Source organism: Haemaphysalis longicornis, unplaced genomic scaffold, assembly GCF_048455015.1.
Source record: "Haemaphysalis longicornis isolate Haplotype H1 unplaced genomic scaffold, Haemaphysalis longicornis Haplotype H1 scaffold_2, whole genome shotgun sequence".
NCBI classification, from domain to species: Eukaryota; Metazoa; Arthropoda; class Arachnida; order Ixodida; family Ixodidae; genus Haemaphysalis; species Haemaphysalis longicornis.
In genome coordinates this window covers 124,210,960-124,230,656 of record NW_027526295.1, presented here as the reverse complement: position 1 = coordinate 124,230,656, position 19,697 = coordinate 124,210,960, and the positions used below count along the sequence as shown (strand labels likewise).

At 46.3% G+C, this 19,697-nt stretch overlaps 1 protein-coding gene across 1 annotated transcript in view; it reads right to left on the bottom strand.

The window, feature by feature from the left end:
* Positions 1 to 19,697, bottom strand: part of LOC144168271 (phospholipid-transporting ATPase ABCA3-like) — a 68,743-nt gene continuing 49,046 nt past the window's right edge. The window contains exons 15-17 of the mRNA XM_077697287.1: positions 14,425 to 14,598; positions 13,079 to 13,301; positions 1 to 1,164 (exon numbers count right to left, since the gene is read on the bottom strand). Of these exons, the coding sequence (XP_077553413.1) occupies positions 805 to 1,164; positions 13,079 to 13,301; positions 14,425 to 14,598 (757 nt within the window). The 3' untranslated portion in view covers positions 1 to 804. The remainder of the gene's footprint in view (positions 1,165 to 13,078; positions 13,302 to 14,424; positions 14,599 to 19,697) is intronic.

Genomic DNA, 19,697 nt, shown 5'->3' with positions numbered 1-19,697 from the left:
TCCTTCCCAATACAATTGAAGACTGGAACAATTTGCCGCAAGAAATTACTAAATCAGGCTCCTTAGCACACTTTTTGAAAAATCCTTGTTACACTAAACAGAAGCCGATAGTGCTGTCTCTTGATGATTTGGCCATATAGTGGGGTCCGTGTCCATACGGAAGCTGTCGCATCCAGTTTGGCTGAATTGCGCTTGTGCAAGAGTTGCTTATTGTTTTGTACCCTTGCATTTGTACCTTTGCATTTTGAACCTGTGCACAATGTAGCTGAATACTATACTTGTGCCACATACTGTCCCGCATTCTGTAGCGCACACATCCTGCGTTGCACTGTCTGAGGCGGCAGTTACTGCCTCCATGTTCTCTGTTGTACGTCCACCCTGTACCGGCGCCTTGGCTAACAGTACAAATAAATAAATAAATAAATATTTTGAAAGGGTAAAGAAAACTTAACTGAACTTATCGGACTTTGTTGCTTTCTGGGTAATCTCCATAACAGTGTGGTTACCCCACCGACAAAACTGAATGCCAGACAATTTGGGAAAGTTGTAGCTGTTTATTATTCCATCACAGCGCTAACACAGACGTGAAAATGGCAGACCCCACAGAAGCCTGTGCTGGGTCTGCTACCTTTGCGTGCGTGGAAGTCTTATGGGGCTTCATTACCATGAATGTCCAACGAAGGCACTCTCAACTGTGCCGCTTGCTCAAATAACGGGCATTGTGATCATATAAGTACGCGAAAGGCATGGGCAACTGGGGGGTAGTGGCATTATCGCTACGCTGACAACGAGGAAAGCGAGGTACTAGATTGGCGGAGATCTCGCTCGCGACGCAGCCAACGAAGCGGCTACCGAGGCGGCCCGCGACGCGGCTACGGAGGCGGCCCGCGTGGGGGCTCCCGAGGCGGCCCGCGTTGGGGCTCCCGAGGCGGCCCGCGTGGGGGCTCCCGAGGCGGCCTGCGAGGGGGCGCCGCTAAGGTAGCTGTGCGGCCGGACGCCCGCGAAGAGGATCTGGCGGCGCGCGAGTCCGACGAAGATGTGTTCGAGGGTGATGTCCCCCACTGAGAACTCGGGGAGCTCGTGGTCGCGCTGGATAGTGGTCATTTTGCCAAACAACTCGCTCCAGCTGGTGTACGTGGTGCCCACGGTGAAGTTCATCACGCCCTGCGCCAGAGAACAGCGAGAATGATGCGTTGGTTATTCTGCATACATTAAAATCCACTAATATATCACCGGAATGTGGCTGCAAATCTACAAGGTCATATTTCCGCCTTTGTAGCTACGGAACGGCGAACTCAGTGCTACACGTTTTTATGTTTGTGATAGATTAAAATTTTGCTTCGATTTGTGAAAGTTCCGAAAATTCGGAGAAAGGCTTTTTGTATCGGTTTTAAAGTAATTGCAAAATACGAGATTGATAACCGGTGCGGCGCATTTTTGGAATTGAAACTATTTTTCTATCGAATTGGCATGGAGGATGAAAAGAAGGTAGAGAACTACCAGTAAGCAAATTGTGCTCTCACTTTACCTAGATTCTTAGCAACATCCCCGACATTTCAGAAATATTCTAAACTGGGTAAGCTTAGTTTTGTTATTGAAAAAAATTATTTGAAAATAAACATGAGTACCTCACATTATTTGAAAGTATAGAAAGTCTCCACAGAAAAAATATCCTGTGGTGATAGGTACACCATGTTTACAGCGGTAAAAGTTTCGAATTTCGTACTGCTGGTCCAATGGACTGGTAATCCGAGTGGGTTTTAGATTTTTTTTAAGGAAAAGTTTTCTTTTTTTAAACTACACATATGTCACTCCCTGTGTACCAAGAGCAGATGTAAAATTTCCATCAAAATAAGCGATGTCGAGTGGAGACTCCTGTCACATTTCTCGTGAAAACAGCATATATGAACGTACAATATTTCTGAAAAAAAAAAATACGGTAGGCATTTGTTTTACCCTCTATGGCATTGACATTTGGATTCCTGATTATGTTATCTGCCTTTTGCAAGTCTAATCGCATCGGTGTGAAGTTTCACGTTTACCACTGCTCGACGAACTAAGCAATTCTGCGTACATGAAGGGAAGATGAAGAGGTTTTAGAATTAAAAGAAAAGTTAGCCACCATCGAGTCCACATTGAATACTTTCGTTGCACCAGATATCTTTGGAATACCTGCAATAGAATCGGCGCAATATACAAACGAACTTGGCCCGATTCTCCATCCCCATCCTGGCGCGCTATGCCGGAAGCGAGAAAAGCGGAGGCGAAAACTGGCCGGGAAGCGTCATTGCTGGACTTCAGGCCCGAGCGGGCGCCTGGGCTACGCTTTCTTTCACCATGTTTCCTATAGAGGCTTGCCACACGAAGAATGCCACTTGTTTTAAATTCGGAGCATTTCTTAGGCTCGCGATGTCACTCGTCGATGTTGTCGGCGCCGTCCAGATGCTCACTGCGCATGCGCGTCACGTCGAGGGGCAGATGCGCGTCTCTCCCCCGTACCCTCCTCGCTCTCAACAACAGGTGCGGCGGAGCGGGAGGAGCGCGTGTACCCCGTGCGCTCCGTCGCTCTCAAGAACAGCTGCGGCGGTGCGGGGGGAGCGCGTCTGGGCGCGCATGCGTCGTAGCTACCCGTGCGCTGCGTCGCGCTCAACAGTAACGGCGGCAGGGCGTGTACACGTGATAACGGCGTGGTGGGTGCGTGGAAAGTTCGCGCGCTTGTGTACGGAAGTGTGCGCATGCGCGTCTCTCCCCCGTACTCCTCTCCCTCGAACGCGGGCGGTGTGTATATAAGCGGCGGAGCGCGCGTTCGGAATTCAGTCAAGGGCGTCTTTACTTGGCTTTCGCTTGACTTGACGCTTTGCTTGAATCGAGTAGATGCGATGGAAGCAACGTCTTCACCAGTTACGCAATCGCACGACCGCTCCTCAAAGACCCCTTGACAGTGCACTTTAGCGACCACAAAGCAGTCATCCTCTCCGTCCAATACAACGACGGCACCAAGCAATAAAGACAGACTAACTTTACACTCCTTGCCTTCACTTCTCCTTCATTCAATAAATAAGAATAATAAAGACGAAATAACAATTAAGCATTCCCAAACCATACCCAATTACGCAATATTCACGCGATACCCCCACCACTCTGCGACGCATTAACTCGAGTTCCCCCCGTGGGAAGATGCGGGAGGGTTTTTTGTTGTTGTTTTTTTGTTGTTGTTAGTGGTATTGGTAGCACTTGTACAATTTTTGTGTTGAAAAATTATGCCGAAACTCCGAAGCAGACATCGGTTACCATGTGGTGCTTCTGAGCAGGATGCAAAAAGGTGGGAAACCTGGCTACAATCTTTATGTCTTCGGGATTTTAATAAAGCTTCACTTGTTATTCCTACTCGTGTTGCATAATTTTCTCTCACCCAGTGTAGTTTGCGCTGTTTAATCATAATGAACCTGTGCAGGATAATACTTCGCCGAGATGTTTCATAGCATACGTAAGTGCCATCCGAAATGGTCGCATTTGATGACAAAAAGTATACTACCTTACGTTTTATTTTCTGGAAACCACTGCAATGCGTTTTACGGCGACAGACAATAATGTTTACTTCTAATGCTAGATATAGAAAGGATGTTGAACACTGCTGCACTTTCACCTGGAATGTTTTGTTCCTGTTCCAGATAAAAGGAAAGTACAATTTGTTGAGGAAATATAATTTCTTTAAACGTGCCAGTTTTTTTTTTTTGCCAGCAGGGCTTAGAACTGTATTGAAAATACCAACTTCTAGAGAAAATAACAGAAGATTCCAATCGTGGTATGACTTCTCTCCCTGCTAATAACTCAATAGTATTCCTAAAAAGTAAACTAGCCAAGACCACAATACTACGTATTTTGCAAGTAGACATTGAACGACAAGATAATATTTTTATGTAATGGAAAAGTACCACCCAAATCACCCAAGTACCATAATTTGCGAGTGACTAAGGGGGTGTAATTCTTTGACAAAAGTGCGCGGCGTTATCTTAGGGGCTGTTTATGCCGGGTCCCTGCATATTATAACCTGGCAGGCATTTGTTGCCACTGAACCTCACCTGTACTCCAGCGATATTCGTCTATAGGAAACACGTCAACACAAATTGGCCCCGAAATCACGATGAGGGTACAAAAAAGCAAGAGCGAAGTGTGTACTGCCTTTGTTTGACCAGCGGTAAATGCTTAAATATAGAAATGGTGAAGCAGGCGAACGATTTATTATCACACACACTCGGTGACTGTTTCCAAGAGTAACGTAACTGCATTGTAACTGCATTGTCAGGTTGATCTATTATAACTTGGCAACGGTATTATTTGATGGCATAATGAAGAAGACACATGCGAGAAGCAAGCCCCACTGGAGCCACTAGCGCTGCGGAGGCACCAGTAGACGCTAAGAACAAATGTAAGTCACAGGACGATGTCACTCATCGAGCAAGTGCAGGGAGCGAGGAGGCCTCATAGCGCCGCTGCCAAAATCACACGCGGGTGCGCGAGTGCGCGTCAGTGTGTTTAGGGAGAGTAAGGGGGGAGGGGGTGGAGGGGGTGCGATTGGGGACAACGGCCAGAGGAAACTGGGCAGCCTAGACCGCTTTCTGGTTTATACTTGTACTGGTAGCACAAGTGCCGTCCCGCATTACGTGTACACCGCACGAACGCTACATTTTCGCGCAGGGGACGTGCCTGTGTTTCGCTTGTACATGGCTCATGAAACGCCGGTTAATCTTAGGCATAAATAGCTTCTCATATTAACAAACAGTTGAGACAGTACCAACAGAAACGGCCTATGCGGGTTGAGCAGTTCAAAAATATTCTGACGAAACCTTCCCGGCGATGCCACAAAGCCACTGTTGGGTGTTATATGTCGTGTAAAGCAAATTCTAGCGCCACGATATTCGAACCAATAAGCCGTGAAGTTGGAAAATGAACTTGAATTCACGTGCAAACACTGAACTAGAAACTAAATCACGGAAAACGCAAGCGCCGCCACGCGCAATCATTCCCAATGCTTCCGCCAGCCCGCGCGGCGAAAGGGTGTCGTCCTTTGAAGTCATGAATAGCGCGACCAATCAGAGGCGTCACGACGATGAGCGCCGGTTCATCAAATGGGACCCCGCATTTTGCAAGATATAGATGATGGTTGGACTTGCGTATGATAACATTTAATGGGTTAGTTCGAGTTAGCTTGCGATAAACTACAAAATTCCGCCTCTAAAGCATTCTTGTGAAACATATTTCAGCTTTCCTTGAGAAGTACCACTGCAGTGAATTGCGTCGCCGCAGCAGTTTTCAAAATATATCATCTGGCATTGAAAAGTATACCTCTTGAGATATCTTCGTTTTTTTCTTACCTGCCGGAAACTTCTTTATGATACTACGCTAGTTAGAGCCTTTCCGGAGCTGTCTATAGCAAACAAACCAGCAAAAACAAACAATTGGTTAAATAACCATAAATAAATTTAGGCTGTAAATAGTTTATGACAACGGAATGGTGATGGCACGAACATCCAGAATACGAGGCAGCAATGGCTCAGGAGAAGATTCTCGTCTCATTTTTACGCCCGAACATGCATTTGAGAATCGTAGAGTAGAAAGGCGCTTTGCACATTGACGACTTTTCTTCGTTAGCGGCCATTTATCCCGATGTGACCATTCGTTCCAGGTGAAGCACGTAAAATATGACCTTATAAGTTAGTGTCAATCATTTATAGTGAGCACTATTGTTGATTTGAATTCCCCGCCCTCAGTCACACAATGCCACTTATCGATGCCAGAAAATTTGAGGCATACGCTAAGACATCGCTATATAAATAGCGAAAATATTTTTGTATGTGTGTTCGTTTTGGCTTCCAGTGGTATTTCATGTGAACCCATTTGGCTTTGATTTTTGTAACAACTAATTTTCTACGTCTTGCGTGAGATCTTTTTTCTACTTGTGTGCGTTGTCAGGCGGCAGGGAGCACATCGAAAGGGGCATCGGTATTCGGAGAGTATCGCAGGTATGAGTGACAGTGTGCGTGGAGTGTGGTGTGGTGCGGTGCGACGGTTGTGAGAACGACGGTACTGTGGGACCTATGAAGTGCGGGACTTGCGAAAATAAACCTGTAATTTCTGAACGCTCGTTATTCGTACAATAACGTACATCTAACAGGACTCCAATGTACAAACTGTGTTCATTGGCATCGTTTCCTGTTTATTTGTTCTAAGTACCTCACCTCGCTTTGCTGTGTTGTGTACCTCAACTGCCTACATACCCTATAGACGGTTATTTGAGAGCTCTGTCGTCTCCGACCCGGGCCTCTGTGGGAACAATAGGTGAAGCCGACGCGTTGTGTGCAGCGCATACAAGACTGAAAACTACGCTGTAATTTTCCGGACTTGTCAAGGGGCGACAGTCCGTGCGGACGGATAACTCACTCACGTGGTTCCCGTTGAGCTCGGGGCATTCGCAGGCGTAGGAACAAAAAATAGCTGATCACCGTCGCAATCTGGCCATGCGTTGCGCAACATTCGACGCACTAAACGAATTGTTTCCCAACCCGGAAGGTGACCACTGTCTGCCGAGCACCTTTGAGCTAATCGTTCCACCCTAGAAATGTGTCTTTGCGCGCAAGTCTTATCCCCCACCCCCTCCCTTTCAGTGTCAATGCACGTTATCACCCCCCCTCCATCCCCCGCTTCCGCCTTGTGGCCGTTTGTGCGTGTAACGACCGGGATTTTGCACTGTAAGCCGGGGCGGCTATGTTTTCGGCAGATGACTCAGTAGAACCTGTGCTTGCGACATTGTCCCTCCCCTACGCACGTACGGAAGCTGCAGGTGCAGATCATTTCGTCTGCTATGAGCAGCCTGTTAGGCCTGCAGACTATGTCGTGTGCAAACCTAAGATGGCTAAAACCTTCTACGTTTATTCGTAATCCGGTGCTTGCTGTGAACAGTTTTGGCTAGCTGCTATCACCCTGTCGTACACCCTTTTGAATGAGGATGTTTTAACTTGTGAACAAGTATTCTTCCCGTGCATTCTTCAGACATGTTTTCGAGGAGTGTTATGTAGGTCTCCTATATTCCTTGGTCTGTCAATGCTTCCAGAACTGCTCCGGTTCTTACCGTATCAAACGCTTACTCCTGGTCTATAAATTCCATGTAACGGAATCTAATACTCGGTGTATTTTTCTATCACTTGATTGATGACGTGGATGTGATCTATTGTTGAGCACCGTAATTACCCGATTTTAACGCGCACCCGATTTTCCTGCAAAAAAAAAACGAAAAAACGTGCACCTCCGATTGTAACGCGCATGGAACTTCGTGAGCAAGAAAAACGAATGCGAGAGAAACTGGCAATTTATTTCTCGAACTAATCTCCCTCATCTCACTCCTCGTCGCTCTCCGCTGACCAAAACATGTCGTCCTTGGTGCCGTCAAGCGCGTTCGCGGTGCCGCACTTCTGAAAGAACGTTCAACCATGGTTGATTGGCTCGTGGCCCACGCCTCGCACGCCCATCCCGCGAGCTTCTCCAGAGACGCACGCTTCAGCCGACCGCTAGTTTTGAACGCCTGAGAGCCGCTGCTGCCATTGCTGTTATCAAGCGTGCAAGTGGAACGATTTTTCGATTTGTGTGAACGCCGATAGAAAAGCCTAGGCGCCTATGCTTCTTGCGTCCGAAAAATCGTTGCTAAAAGCTTTGGCGCCATCTTGAGATGGCGATGGCGATGGGTGGGACGAAATTTTCGCTGTTTCAGCAGTTTCGGTTTCGTATCCGATTCTAACGCGCATGCGATTTTTCGACCTATTTTTCCGGAAAAAAAGTGCGCGTTAGAATCGGGTAAGTACGGTATGCTTTAATAATCCCAGCCTGCTCTCTGCGCTTTTGTGAATCTATGCAGTAACTTATTCGGCTGAGTATTACTTTGGTGAACACGTTGTACACAACCGAGAGCAGGCTGATGGGTCTGTAGTTGGTAAAGTGTTTAGTATCCCCTTCTTTCGAAGTAGACTCATGTGGGTGTTTTCTCAGGCAATGGGAACTTTTAGAGAAAAGCATTCTGAAAACAATGTAGAAAGCTCTTCCAGTGCAATATATCCTCCCTCCTATAAAACATCCACGCTTATACCACCGTCACCTGGAGCTTTTTCGTTTTTTATACCCTTGAGAGCCTTTTGAAGTGTGTTATGTTTATTATTGAGACTTCACGAGCTTAACCTGCATGCTTCATAGGATATGTCGGGTGAAAAATTGTTTCGTTACTTTTATTATCGCGTCCAGGTTGTGTGTAATATTACCCTGATCATTCCTGAGTACGTAGATTCTTTCTTTGATTAAAGCTAGCTTTTTCTTTTTAGTTCCTCTAAAGCTTCCTCCTATTTACAGCGTCTCTTCAATGACTGCGATATTGTACGTGGGAATGTTGTTTGCTTTACTTTAAATAGTTAATGAAAGCGTCCCTTTTGCATATTTGAACAAGCGGCACACATAACTACCTCGATCAGCTTTTCTGTGCTGATCCGAACTCCGAAAAATAAATCCCGCACAGCATTGGTATGGGCGGGTGTGCACTGCATACGCACGCAAATATAAAAGGTAAGCTACGTCTATCACATAAATGAATAATATACACCCAATGCGCCCAGAGTGTGATAACATATGGAGCAGGAACTTGGCGCCTTACAAAACAATTTGCAAGCAAACTTAGGTCGGCTCAACGAGTCATGCAAAGAAAGATTGGAGTTACGCTGAGGGAGACAGAACGAGTTTCCTGGATCAGAAAACAAGCTCGATTAGAGGGTATCGTAGATCAAATAGAGAAAAAGGAGATCAGTAGGGCTGGCCACGTAGTTAGGTCCCATGACAACCGATGAATCAGAAGGGTAACATACTGGGCTCCGAGAGACAGGCCTAGAAGAGGGGGAATGCTAATGACTCGATGTCGACAAGAAATTGTCTACTTTGGAGGCAAGGCATGGACTCGAACTGCGCAGTACAGGAGCTGTGGGAGATCGACAGGAGAGGTCTTCGTCCCGCAGTGGTCCTGAGCCCGCTGAGGATGACGATGTTGACTATTGTTAATAGTTTTGTTTTGAATAAATTTCACTTTTCATCGTACCAACTACGTCTCGAATTCGGGAACTGAATTTGGCCATCATCTCCGAGAACTTAATCACCATGATCCTGTTGAACCTCCTAAGAAATAAACACTAGCCCAGACGATTGAATTCGCGATCGCCACCGTATTTCGGCACAATGAACATCTCATCATTAATTATTTTCCTGTTGGGTCATTAAGAAATTATTTTAATGAATCAATAAATAAAAAACTACATTGAAACTCCTCAGGTATAGTGTGGCCACTGAATGGTGATAGTAACAACCAACAATTCAGAACAGCCGCGAAGGCTTAAGGAAATCGTAATATCTTTACGTCATATACGCGTTTCACAAAGGTAGAAAACAAAAAAAAATCGCGCCAATTCACCCCGTGAATGTGGTTCGAAAGCAAAGCTGTAAACGGCACCCATAACGATTACCCAAGCGACGTCACTTAAATTCACTCATCATCACCATCATCATCATCACCAGCCTATCTACCCCCACTGCAGGGCAAAGGCCTCTCCCATTATTCTCCAATTACCTCGGTCCTGTGCCAACTGTGACCAATTCATCCCCGCCAACTTCTTGATCTCATCTGCCCATCTAACTTTCTGCCGCCCCCTGCAACGCTGGCCTTCTCTAGGGATCCACTCTGTTACCCTTAATGACCAGCGGTTATCTTGCCTTCGCATTACATGCCCTGCCCACGTCCATTTCTTCTTCTTGATTTCTAATATGTCTTTAACACCAGTTTGCTCCCTGACCCACTCCGCTCTCTTCTTGTCCCTTAATGTTACACCTATCATTTTCCGCTCCATTGCCCGCTGAGTCGTTCTCAATTTAAGTTGAACCCTCTAAGTGAGCCTCCAAGTTTCTGCCCTCACTCACATCGCTCTACATTCACTCACATAGCTCTACAAATAGTAAAACCAGAGAGAAGTGAAATGCACTTAACCACGCCATTTATTACTTCGAAGAGATATTCTTGGTAAGCCTTAATTAATGCATGATGCATGAATGGTGTTTGGTTGAGTTGTATTGGTGTAGCACAAGAGTGGAAACTTTTTTTTATAAAATTAAAGTAAGCTCCTACCCGGTCCGGTTTTAGACGATCTGACTTCTCCGTCTCTGCGCCGCGGACAGAGGCGACGAGATTTGCGGCAGAGAAGGAGGAGGACGAGGAAGAAATGCTTCTGTTCAGATTTCTGAACGGCCCAGAGTGCAGCCCTGGGGAGTGATTCCTTCTTTTGTGGGGCCTATATGCAGTCCGCGCGGCCTGTGGTCTGCCCACCCGCTGAAGCTGGGTAGGTAGAGAGGGCATGTACAGCAGCATCTCCCATTGCTCTCGTTGGGTAGTTGACGGAAAGAAAGGAGGGTGCTCAGGGCTAAAGTAGCACGCCCCGATTACGGGGCGGAGTGTTCCTACTTCTGAGCAAAACTTACATTCGGCGTCGTAGCGATTCGGATACATTAAGTGAAGACCCGTAGGCTGTGGGAAGAAGCGCAGGCTTGTTGGGTGGGCGGCGTATTTGTTCCCCTTCATTGAAGCGTGAGGGGGTGTCCAGATGAGCTGAATGGAACCGTTTTGGGAGTGCTTTATAGCCCGCGCAGTACAGGTCGGGACACCCAACCCGACTGGTAATTCCAGTCGGCTTGCTGGAAATCGGTGACTGCCCTCCGAACCCCTGGTTGAGTGAGGGCCAAGGTGATGGCTGCCTTATCTGCTGCCGTCATTTCTTGGGTCCTAAGCGAGGTACACGCAAGGAGGTTGGTTCTGGAGGTAGCCACGTGGATGGCGTATTGCTGCCCTCGATGTTTGGAGGCGTCTGTGTAGATAACTGCATGATCCCCACTGAGGGTGGCGTTTAGCGCCTGAGCCCGTGCTTTTTGGTGACCCTCGTCATGTGAGGGGTTCATATTTCTAAGCAAAGGGAGCATCTTTAGTTTTAGTCACCAAGAGTCTGGGAGTACATCAAGCGGAGTGACATTCTGGGCTGCCCAGCCAATCTGGCGAATCATGCGGTTACCCACCGCAGTTCTGAATCGGACCTTCTTGTTAGAAAGATGGCCTTCTCTTCCACCGTGCTGGAGCCCCGTGCTAAGCAGCCTCTGTGTGGACGCACTCATGAGAAGACCAATGGCCTGCTCGAACGCCTTTCTAATCACTATATAAAGCATCTCTATGTCTTCCTTGTAGAGAAGAAGACAGGTGTACACGTAAGTAACTCTCGAGAGGACAAAAGCTTCAATTAATCGAAAGGTACCGGATTCCTTTAGGCCTCGCTTCGTGGTGGCAACTCGCCTGATCATGTGTATGATTTGATTGATGCTGTTTTTGAGGCGCTGCAAGGAGACGTCACTCTTGGTGTTAGCCTCGAGATGTAGGCCCAGGATATTGATCCTGGGGCTTGGAGTGATGGCCTGGCCATCAAGGAGTATTTGAATGTATTCCTAGGTTTGGCGTGAGGACGGACGACAAGAAGCTGTGATTTTGAACGTCAACACTGGAGGCTCAGGCTTTAGCACATTGGCGTACTAGAATTGAGATTTCATGCATTGGTGTGAGCTTCCTTTAATTTTTGTAACTCTTAGCACATGAGCAAGGTGCGCACAGGGCCGCTAGACGGGCGTGAGTGGTCGCGTGACGCTTTCGCGTGGCATTCAGCGAGAACGCAGGGGGTAAACCCGTAGATGTGCTTGGTGAGTACACCACCCGTCTTCCCCGTCTTCGCGTGGGCTCGTTGCTAAGTCGGTAAGACAACGGGCTCTCGCTTTGTTAGTCTGTTAGTTGCAGGTTCGATTCCCGGCGGTGCCAGTGAATTCTTTTATTTGTTCGCTGGAGTTTTCTGGTGACACCAACGGTCGCGAAAGAACCCTTGGAGGGTAGAGGTAGAAAGCTTTGCTTTAAAAACGTGCTGATTTGGTGGGATTCGAACCCACAACGTTTGGACAAACCGCACCGAAGCTCTGATCAAAGCTCAGTCAACTAGGAAGAATAACACCATCAACTCCAGTTGGAATACTGACCGGATCTGTAATTTAGGTTTCGTAGAAAAGTCTTCCAGTTGCATGCTTCCCGGCAAAAAAGCTGCTATTAAGCTCTATCGGCAGTGGAGCAGGTGACGCGCGTTTTCGCAATGTTTTCTTCATGGACCCGGAATCGAGCAAGGTGATCCTGCGACGTGCAGTGCGCACCCCGAAAGAGCCGATAACATCATCGCGTTTCCGGCATTAAAAATATACTAACCGGGTGATGACCGTGCAATAAACAAGCAAGGAAATCTCGCCTACAAAAGCTCTCCGGTAGAAAAATTTGAGGGAAATTTGCACTCGCGCGCGAGACTTGAATGCCGAAGCTGTTGTAGGTGATCATTGAAGGACACAGTTGAGTTTTATTATTTTTGTGGGGCCATGGTTGATGTCAGCGGAATTTCATTTGAATGACCCTATGATGACACAGGGCACAGTGCGGTCGTCGTTCTGGTATATGCTTTCGTACGGAATTCGGCAAGCGCGACTTACCGTCTCTCGAAGCGCGGCCTCTTCTTTGCCTGTGCGAAATATCCGTGGCCGGGCAATGAGGAGTCAATGATCCCCTACAGAAGCTTAGACATTCGAGTCGCGGCTCTTTAACGCTACAGAGCGATTACGCATGAGGACACAGGAACGAACGACCAATGGGCGTACGCTATGACGTGTCTTTCTCATTCCGAGCAATTCATGCCGCGATACGGCGAACGCTGGGCTTTTTTGGGGGGCCAATGTTTGTCGCTCTTCCTATGTTGGTATGCTTGGCTTGACAAACGTGCGCTCGAGGCACGCGTGAACGAGCACTGAGCATTTTCGTAGTATTTTTAAAACTACGGACACCTTCCACAAACGATTTGCTCAACAGTTTCGCTGTTAAAAAATGTATCATATGCAGCGCAAATTAAGCTTCTGATTCTACACAAGCGACCCGCGGTACCTTGTAGTTGTAGCAGAAGGTGCACTGGTGGAAGGCCTCCTGCATGCTCTCCCCGATGTGATATTGCAGCACGTAGTCGAAGCGGCGCTCCAGGGGCAGCCGTATGGAGACCACGTAGCTGCGCCCGTACTTCTGGTTCATTTGCAGCGCGTCACCCAAGGCTTCAATCTTGCCGTCCTCGATGACGGCCACGCGGTCGCACAAGACCTCGCAGTGGGACATGCTGCGAAAGCATGTGCAAGCAAGCGGCCAGTTAATGAAGGCTGCAAGGATGACACTGTAATTAGGAAGCAGGCAAGGCGGTCGCCAAACATTGTGTCGCCAACATCGCCAACCTCATGAAGATGCCGTGGCAACGGCTCTGGTAGCGAAGGCGGTCAAACTAGCGGTGGTGTAAATGTTTCGACATTGCGGTGGTGTCTTGTGTGTTAATTCTAATTCCCTTACATTGTTGATAGTCTACTCTACAAAACAGTATGAGAGAGGCAGGACAGCGTTGCCGTCATAACAATTTCTACTATAGTAGGGCAGAACAGTGACACGAGTGGTGGCGCTGTGGCCAGTGTAGCGCCAACGTGGTGATACAAAGTTTTAGAACTACGTATGCTCCATCTGTTGCGTTCGTACCGTTCGTACCGGACCCAAACTGCGGCTGCGCGCGCAAGCCCTGGGAGGACGATAGCCTGCCACCGAAAGAAAAGTGCGCGCACGGCGAGGGCTGGCCCGCCTAGCTATGGCACCCGACCGGAACGAAAGCGCAAGTGCCCAATCGGGTCCCGATAAGCACGCTACAAATGGAAAGGATGGACCATACGGAATTATAAAACTTTTGAGTGACAAACACCTGCCTTACGTTACTTCGAAGTGGGTAGGCCATGCATGGTACGTAAGGCAAGGCACCGGCCGCACGTTACTCTTTCACTAGTGAAGCATCTGTACGGGGTGCATGGGTGAATATTGCCCTCCCATCAACCTTTTTCTAATAGTCTAACCGTTTGAAACGCGACGGCAAGAATCTCTCAATTGACATCGGCGAAAGCGACATCACGAGTACAGTTGTCGCGAAAAATCATGTTATGGCGACTGTGGCGTGATAACGGCCTATAGATCGCGTTAAATCTACGATTATGATCGGCCTGAATAACCACCGTAAGCTAATAGAAACGAATGGTAACATCTAATAACTTGATGATCAGGCTTCTTACTACAATTCCACTTTATTCCGAGCACATAACTAGTGCATATCGGTAGTTTTATTCTTCCGAGTTAGGGTGGCCCTTCGGTTGGTCAAGTGATCCAGAAGGGAGCGTGTACTACTCTATCGCGAGGCAGTTGAGAGGTCTCACCGATGCGATGTCATGATGATCGACATTGCCTGGCTGCCCTTGAGGACCTGCAGCATGCGGATGATGTCGTTGCGATAGAGCGGCTCCACGTCCGAGTACGGCTCGTCGACCAGCAAGATGGGGGGCACGCCGATGGCAGCGCTCGAGATCAGTAACATCTTCAGCTCGCCGTGGCTGCAGCGAATTTTCAGAGGTTCCGAATATGGGGTACCCGCCGAAGCTACTAAACGATTCTAAGGTGCTTCTGAGTTGAGGGCGCCAGAATAATTTTGACCACCTGGAGATATTTACACGGGCGGAAATCACGTCACACGGGCGTTTCCGCTTTCACGTGCCTCTGAAAAGAAGCCACCACAATTAAGCTCAAAACCGCATCGTCGCGCTCAAGAGTACTACCCTTTAGCCCCTGTACTACCAGTGCGGTGTATTACATGTTTGTATATGTTTCAGTGAGCTCGTTCATTGCCTTGCCAAAATAGCCACTTTCTCATTGCTCCCTCCAGTGCACCGACTAATCTATATAGACTAGCCTTTCTTGATCTACTTCTCCTGAAGAGTGCAATAATATTTGAAACATGAGGCAGTTTAGGCATTGCGGCATTTATGCCCTTATGTGTTTTGAAACAATTGAAAAGAGCATTGTTTAGAAGCGATCTAAATTAACTCAATACGTTTCTAGGTTGCGCTGCCTGTCGTGAGGCTTGTGCTTGTGTGAGATGTTTTGGAGATAACGCGAGGAAACCCCCATTCGCATTGCATTAAGGGGGGAAGCGTTGTTAGTTATGAGCACTGCCAGTGCTAGCAGCATAGAGAAAATGTTCCCTGAGCACGCGACAATATTGGTGTGGTGCCGTTCACTTTACCATCGTGTTGCCTGGCATTATCCCGGCAATAGATGTTCAGATATTCGTAGGTCTAAGCGCCAGTACCGAGCGATACACTGACGTGCTTTATGAGTTATCGAAACATTTAGGCCAACTATTTGTACCTTTTGTGCACCATTAATTACACACCGGAGGCCCTAATATTACTATACGTTCTTCAATAAGAGCGTATATGAAGGAGTTAGGAATGGGAGCCACGTTGTGCTCAAACTGAAAAAAAATATAATGGAGGGTTCGTTTTATCAAACGGGCATTTTAGACGACCTTGAATGCCCTTGCGGCTATGCGTCGCCTTAAGCATCGTTATGAGGATGCATACAAGTGCCGCCATTGTTTTCGCATATTGCAAACAGTGTGCGGGCAAATCCGTTTGAGTAATCTTACTTGAGAAAGCTATAATATTTGATACTTAGGAAAGATATCTTCCGTTTTGTTGCCCAGTATTCTACAACATTCGTTTATTCCATTTACGCTTGTTGATCCAATGACTAGCTGTAAGCCACTTGTTTTCTAGGGTAATGGCGTAAAGTGTAACATTCAGTCTGTCATGACGATTGCTCTGTTTTACTGTGTAACTTGGTCGGCTAGATAGTTTTGAGTGCTCCCACTTTTGTTAATAATAACATCATATTCGCCAGAACTATGAAAAATCAAAACTAAACAGCTGCTGGTGCTACTATTCCAGCGTTTAGTGTTAACACTGAGCCCTTCCGGGCTGTTACAGGGCGGTAATACAAAAAAAATGCTTTCAATTTTCTTCAAATGAGTCAACTGCGTTAAGTGAAAATTCACAGTAGTTTAATTTATTCTACTCGGCAATTGTCTTCACAGTGGAGAAGTATAAGCGGGAGTAGTTCTCGGTGAAACTCTTCCAGGAGGACGCCAATAGCAACAATTTCATGTTCAGCTGTTCGTACAAACACTTAAATTGTGCTATCTTCTGCCGCATAACCATCGTAGTGAGAGTAGCCTGCAGGCGAGCATGCATGATTCCCAATTTGTTTTAACTGCTGCTATCAGAAAAATAAACGTTGCCGCCATTCGCTGAACACAATAATTTTTCTATTTTGTACTTTTGATGAAGATCAAACTACCAGCGTATTATAGACTTCGCGCAACAATAGCAGTGTATGGCTTGAGCGTGGTATCTCGAGGAGCATTTCCTTGTTTACGTGGTAACAACCCAAGCTTGCGCTAGCTTGATCCGCGTTAGAGATCCACGTGTTCATTTAGGCTGAGTTTGCCCGTGGTTTTTATGCCAAGATATCTCAGGTTTTTAGAACACTAAACTACCGTGTTATTCACACAGTACTAAAATATCAATAGAGTTTCTAATTCCAAACTGTATTTTTATTCAACATTATTCCATATTTTTATTCTAATTTTCAAGTTTTTCTATGTCCCAGTTTCATTTATCCTGGGTTTTTATTTAAAAAGCTGATAGTTTTTTAATTCCACAAAGCAAACTTATTTATTTTATTGGATCAATATTTATCAAATATGAAGACAACAGCAATGAGCTGTGGTAGGTTTCAAGACGCCGGCTATTGCTTTCAATGCCCGAGATTTCGGAGGCATGTTTGCAGCCACACAATCTTTTTCAAAATTTGAGGTTTGTTTCCTTCAATTTTACCATAACAACAAAAAACCTAATTCCCAAGCAACAAGCCGGCAAAAGATGCCTGTTTGCTGCTTAGAACAGAGCTAACTCGAACCATAAATGATTTGTTTGCAGTAAAGAGCATGATCTAAATTCAGATGGACATGGTTAAACCGATCCGCCGAGGCAAGAGAAGACGTTTGTAAATTTTTGGACTTTAATATACTTTTGTATTTTCTGAACAGATTTGAATCTAAATTTCAATTCAAAGCTGAAGTCTTAATTTCAAGCTTAAATCTTAACACTGTAGTCTGCTTAGGAATTTCTGAGGGGAAGACAGGCATTTAATGTGACAGGTACCTTGTATATACCGTCCACCAGTCGACGCTATAGCCACGATATTTTACTGTCCTGATGTATCTCAATCCGTCTTTATTCCACTATAATCAACCATAATAACTTTTATTCCATCACAATCCTCTTTCATCTACGTAAACCCGTATTGTTTCATTCTAATTAATCTTAAACCCAATAATTCTACTCAAATTTTACACTTACAGTCATTGCTATCAATCACCTGCCGCGGTGGCTCAGTGGCTAAGGCGTTGCGCTGCTGCGAACGAGGTCGCGAATTCGATTCCCGGCCGCGGCGGCCGCTTTTCTGATGGAGGCGAAAAGCAAGAACGCCCTTGTGTGCGAGATTGCGGCGCACGTTAAAGATCTCCAGGTGATCAAAATTAATCCGGAGCCCTCCACTACGGCGGGCCTCATCGCCGGCGTTGCGTCGGCGCGTTAAACCCCTACAATCAAGCAATGATTGCTATCAATCAATGATCCATCAGTAACTACACTCTAATCCTGGTAACCCATAATGTAACTTCTAAACGAAAGTAACCTATAAAATAAAGGTTACAATGGATCCATTTTGATGTTTTCTTTATCCCAGTCCATCTTAAGGCTTACAAGCGTGAAGTAAAAGTGGTTTATAGGTTACATTAATGATTTATAGGTTACATAAACAAAACCTGACATGTAACCTTTACGTTGTAACCTATAAAACGCCCTGTAACCTATAAGAGATGCTCGTCGCGCCTTCTCTCCAGGCGGCCGTTGATTTCTCCGTCGCATGACGGGATATAGAGAAATGGCGGCGCCCGCAGGCCCGGTGGCCGCGTTTTCGCGCCATTCGAGCCTTTTTACCTCTGTGATACCCCTACGATGAAGGGAGGATTGCTGTTAGAAGACTTATTTGTCGGCGCGAGTCATGGAGGCTGCGGCGAGCCCATTTGTGACTGTCAGCGCTACACGGCCCATTCTTCTACGACCAGCATCAAGTTCGCCTGTTGGACCAATGCCCCGGCGCCAGTGAAAGCGAACTCGGTGAGTATATTCCGGTAACGGTTTCCGTCTTTTCATTTGATGTATCTTTTCGCTGGGAGCTTTTCAATTTGAAATTGTAGCATTCGAGAGGGATTTTCGTTACCTGACTGGTTGCTTCGCTGTATGTTTTCTATTGTCCGCGACGGCAATTGAATGAAATCACGGGCTTGCGTTCGTTGCATCAGACTAGAGCGGACGATCGGGAAAGCGCGTGCATTATAACACATAACGGCGCTCGTGACCTGCTTTCTGCTCTGTTTGCGCGCCTTCGTCATGTGTTGAGCGTTTTGTTTACGCTGTTGGCTGCATCGGGCGCACTTGACGAGTTATTGGCCCATTTAATTGTCAGGTAGCTCTCTTTGAATAATTGAATTTTTTCCCATTAACGTCTTATATTATCGCGCTATTCTCTGGGTATTATCATTTTGTTTCAGCCGTCGGGAAATGTTCATTTTTCTCGCTGCATATATTCGGAATGGTGTCTAGTTTATTGGTCTTGTAGTAATATATCCGGATAAACACAAGGTGTGTGCTGCAGAAAAGTAGTACACTAAATGCTGCCCGAAATTTCTAAACTCACTTTTGTCCAGCACAAGCCTCTTTTTTCTCCGCACAATAAAAAGTTTTCATATGTACAACACTCTTCATTTTTGTCATTATTTTCTATGAGTGGGTAAATTTGGTGTTAGTCATTTTGATATAGCGGGCCATTTTCACCATGTTAAGTGGGTTTAGTATTCTCATTCGCACAAATCAGTCGTTTATTTGTTCGCGCGGTATTGCAGGGCAAATGGTTGTCTCGCGTGAGCCTAGTGTAGTGCAGTAAAGTGACTATACAGAATGTTGGTATGTATGAGCAAGCAGGCAGGCTTCTTGATTGTTGTTGTTTTTTGATGATACAGAAATTGTGGCGAATTACACAGAGACAGGTGCAGGTGTAAAAATGGGTGCTGCACCCTCATTGGTTCCTGGCTGCTCGAAAAGTGTGGTTGCATCTGGCTACCTATACCATGACTTATCAGCACTACTGTTTTTCTTGCAGTCAGTGTTCCTTGATCTGACAACCAGGACTCCCCTGCGTATGACACATGTTGAAATGAAGTCTGATTTCAGTGGAAACAACGGTATGAAAATGCAATAACTAAAACACATTCATTCAAATATTCTTTATAAAGATGGCACCCAGGCCTGCACAGACAAAAGTATGATTCACTTGTAAAAATGCGAGGCCTTTCTTCAAGTGTTATGATGTTATATTTCGTATCTTATTTTGCCTCATGTTTAGTGACTCTATCAGTCCGTTACTACATGAACGTTATGAATTCACATAACGATTTCCTCAGCATGGAGCTTTGTAGCTTTTCAGCACCTCTAGCTATTCTATAAGATGCGTGGTTTTCCAGAACCAA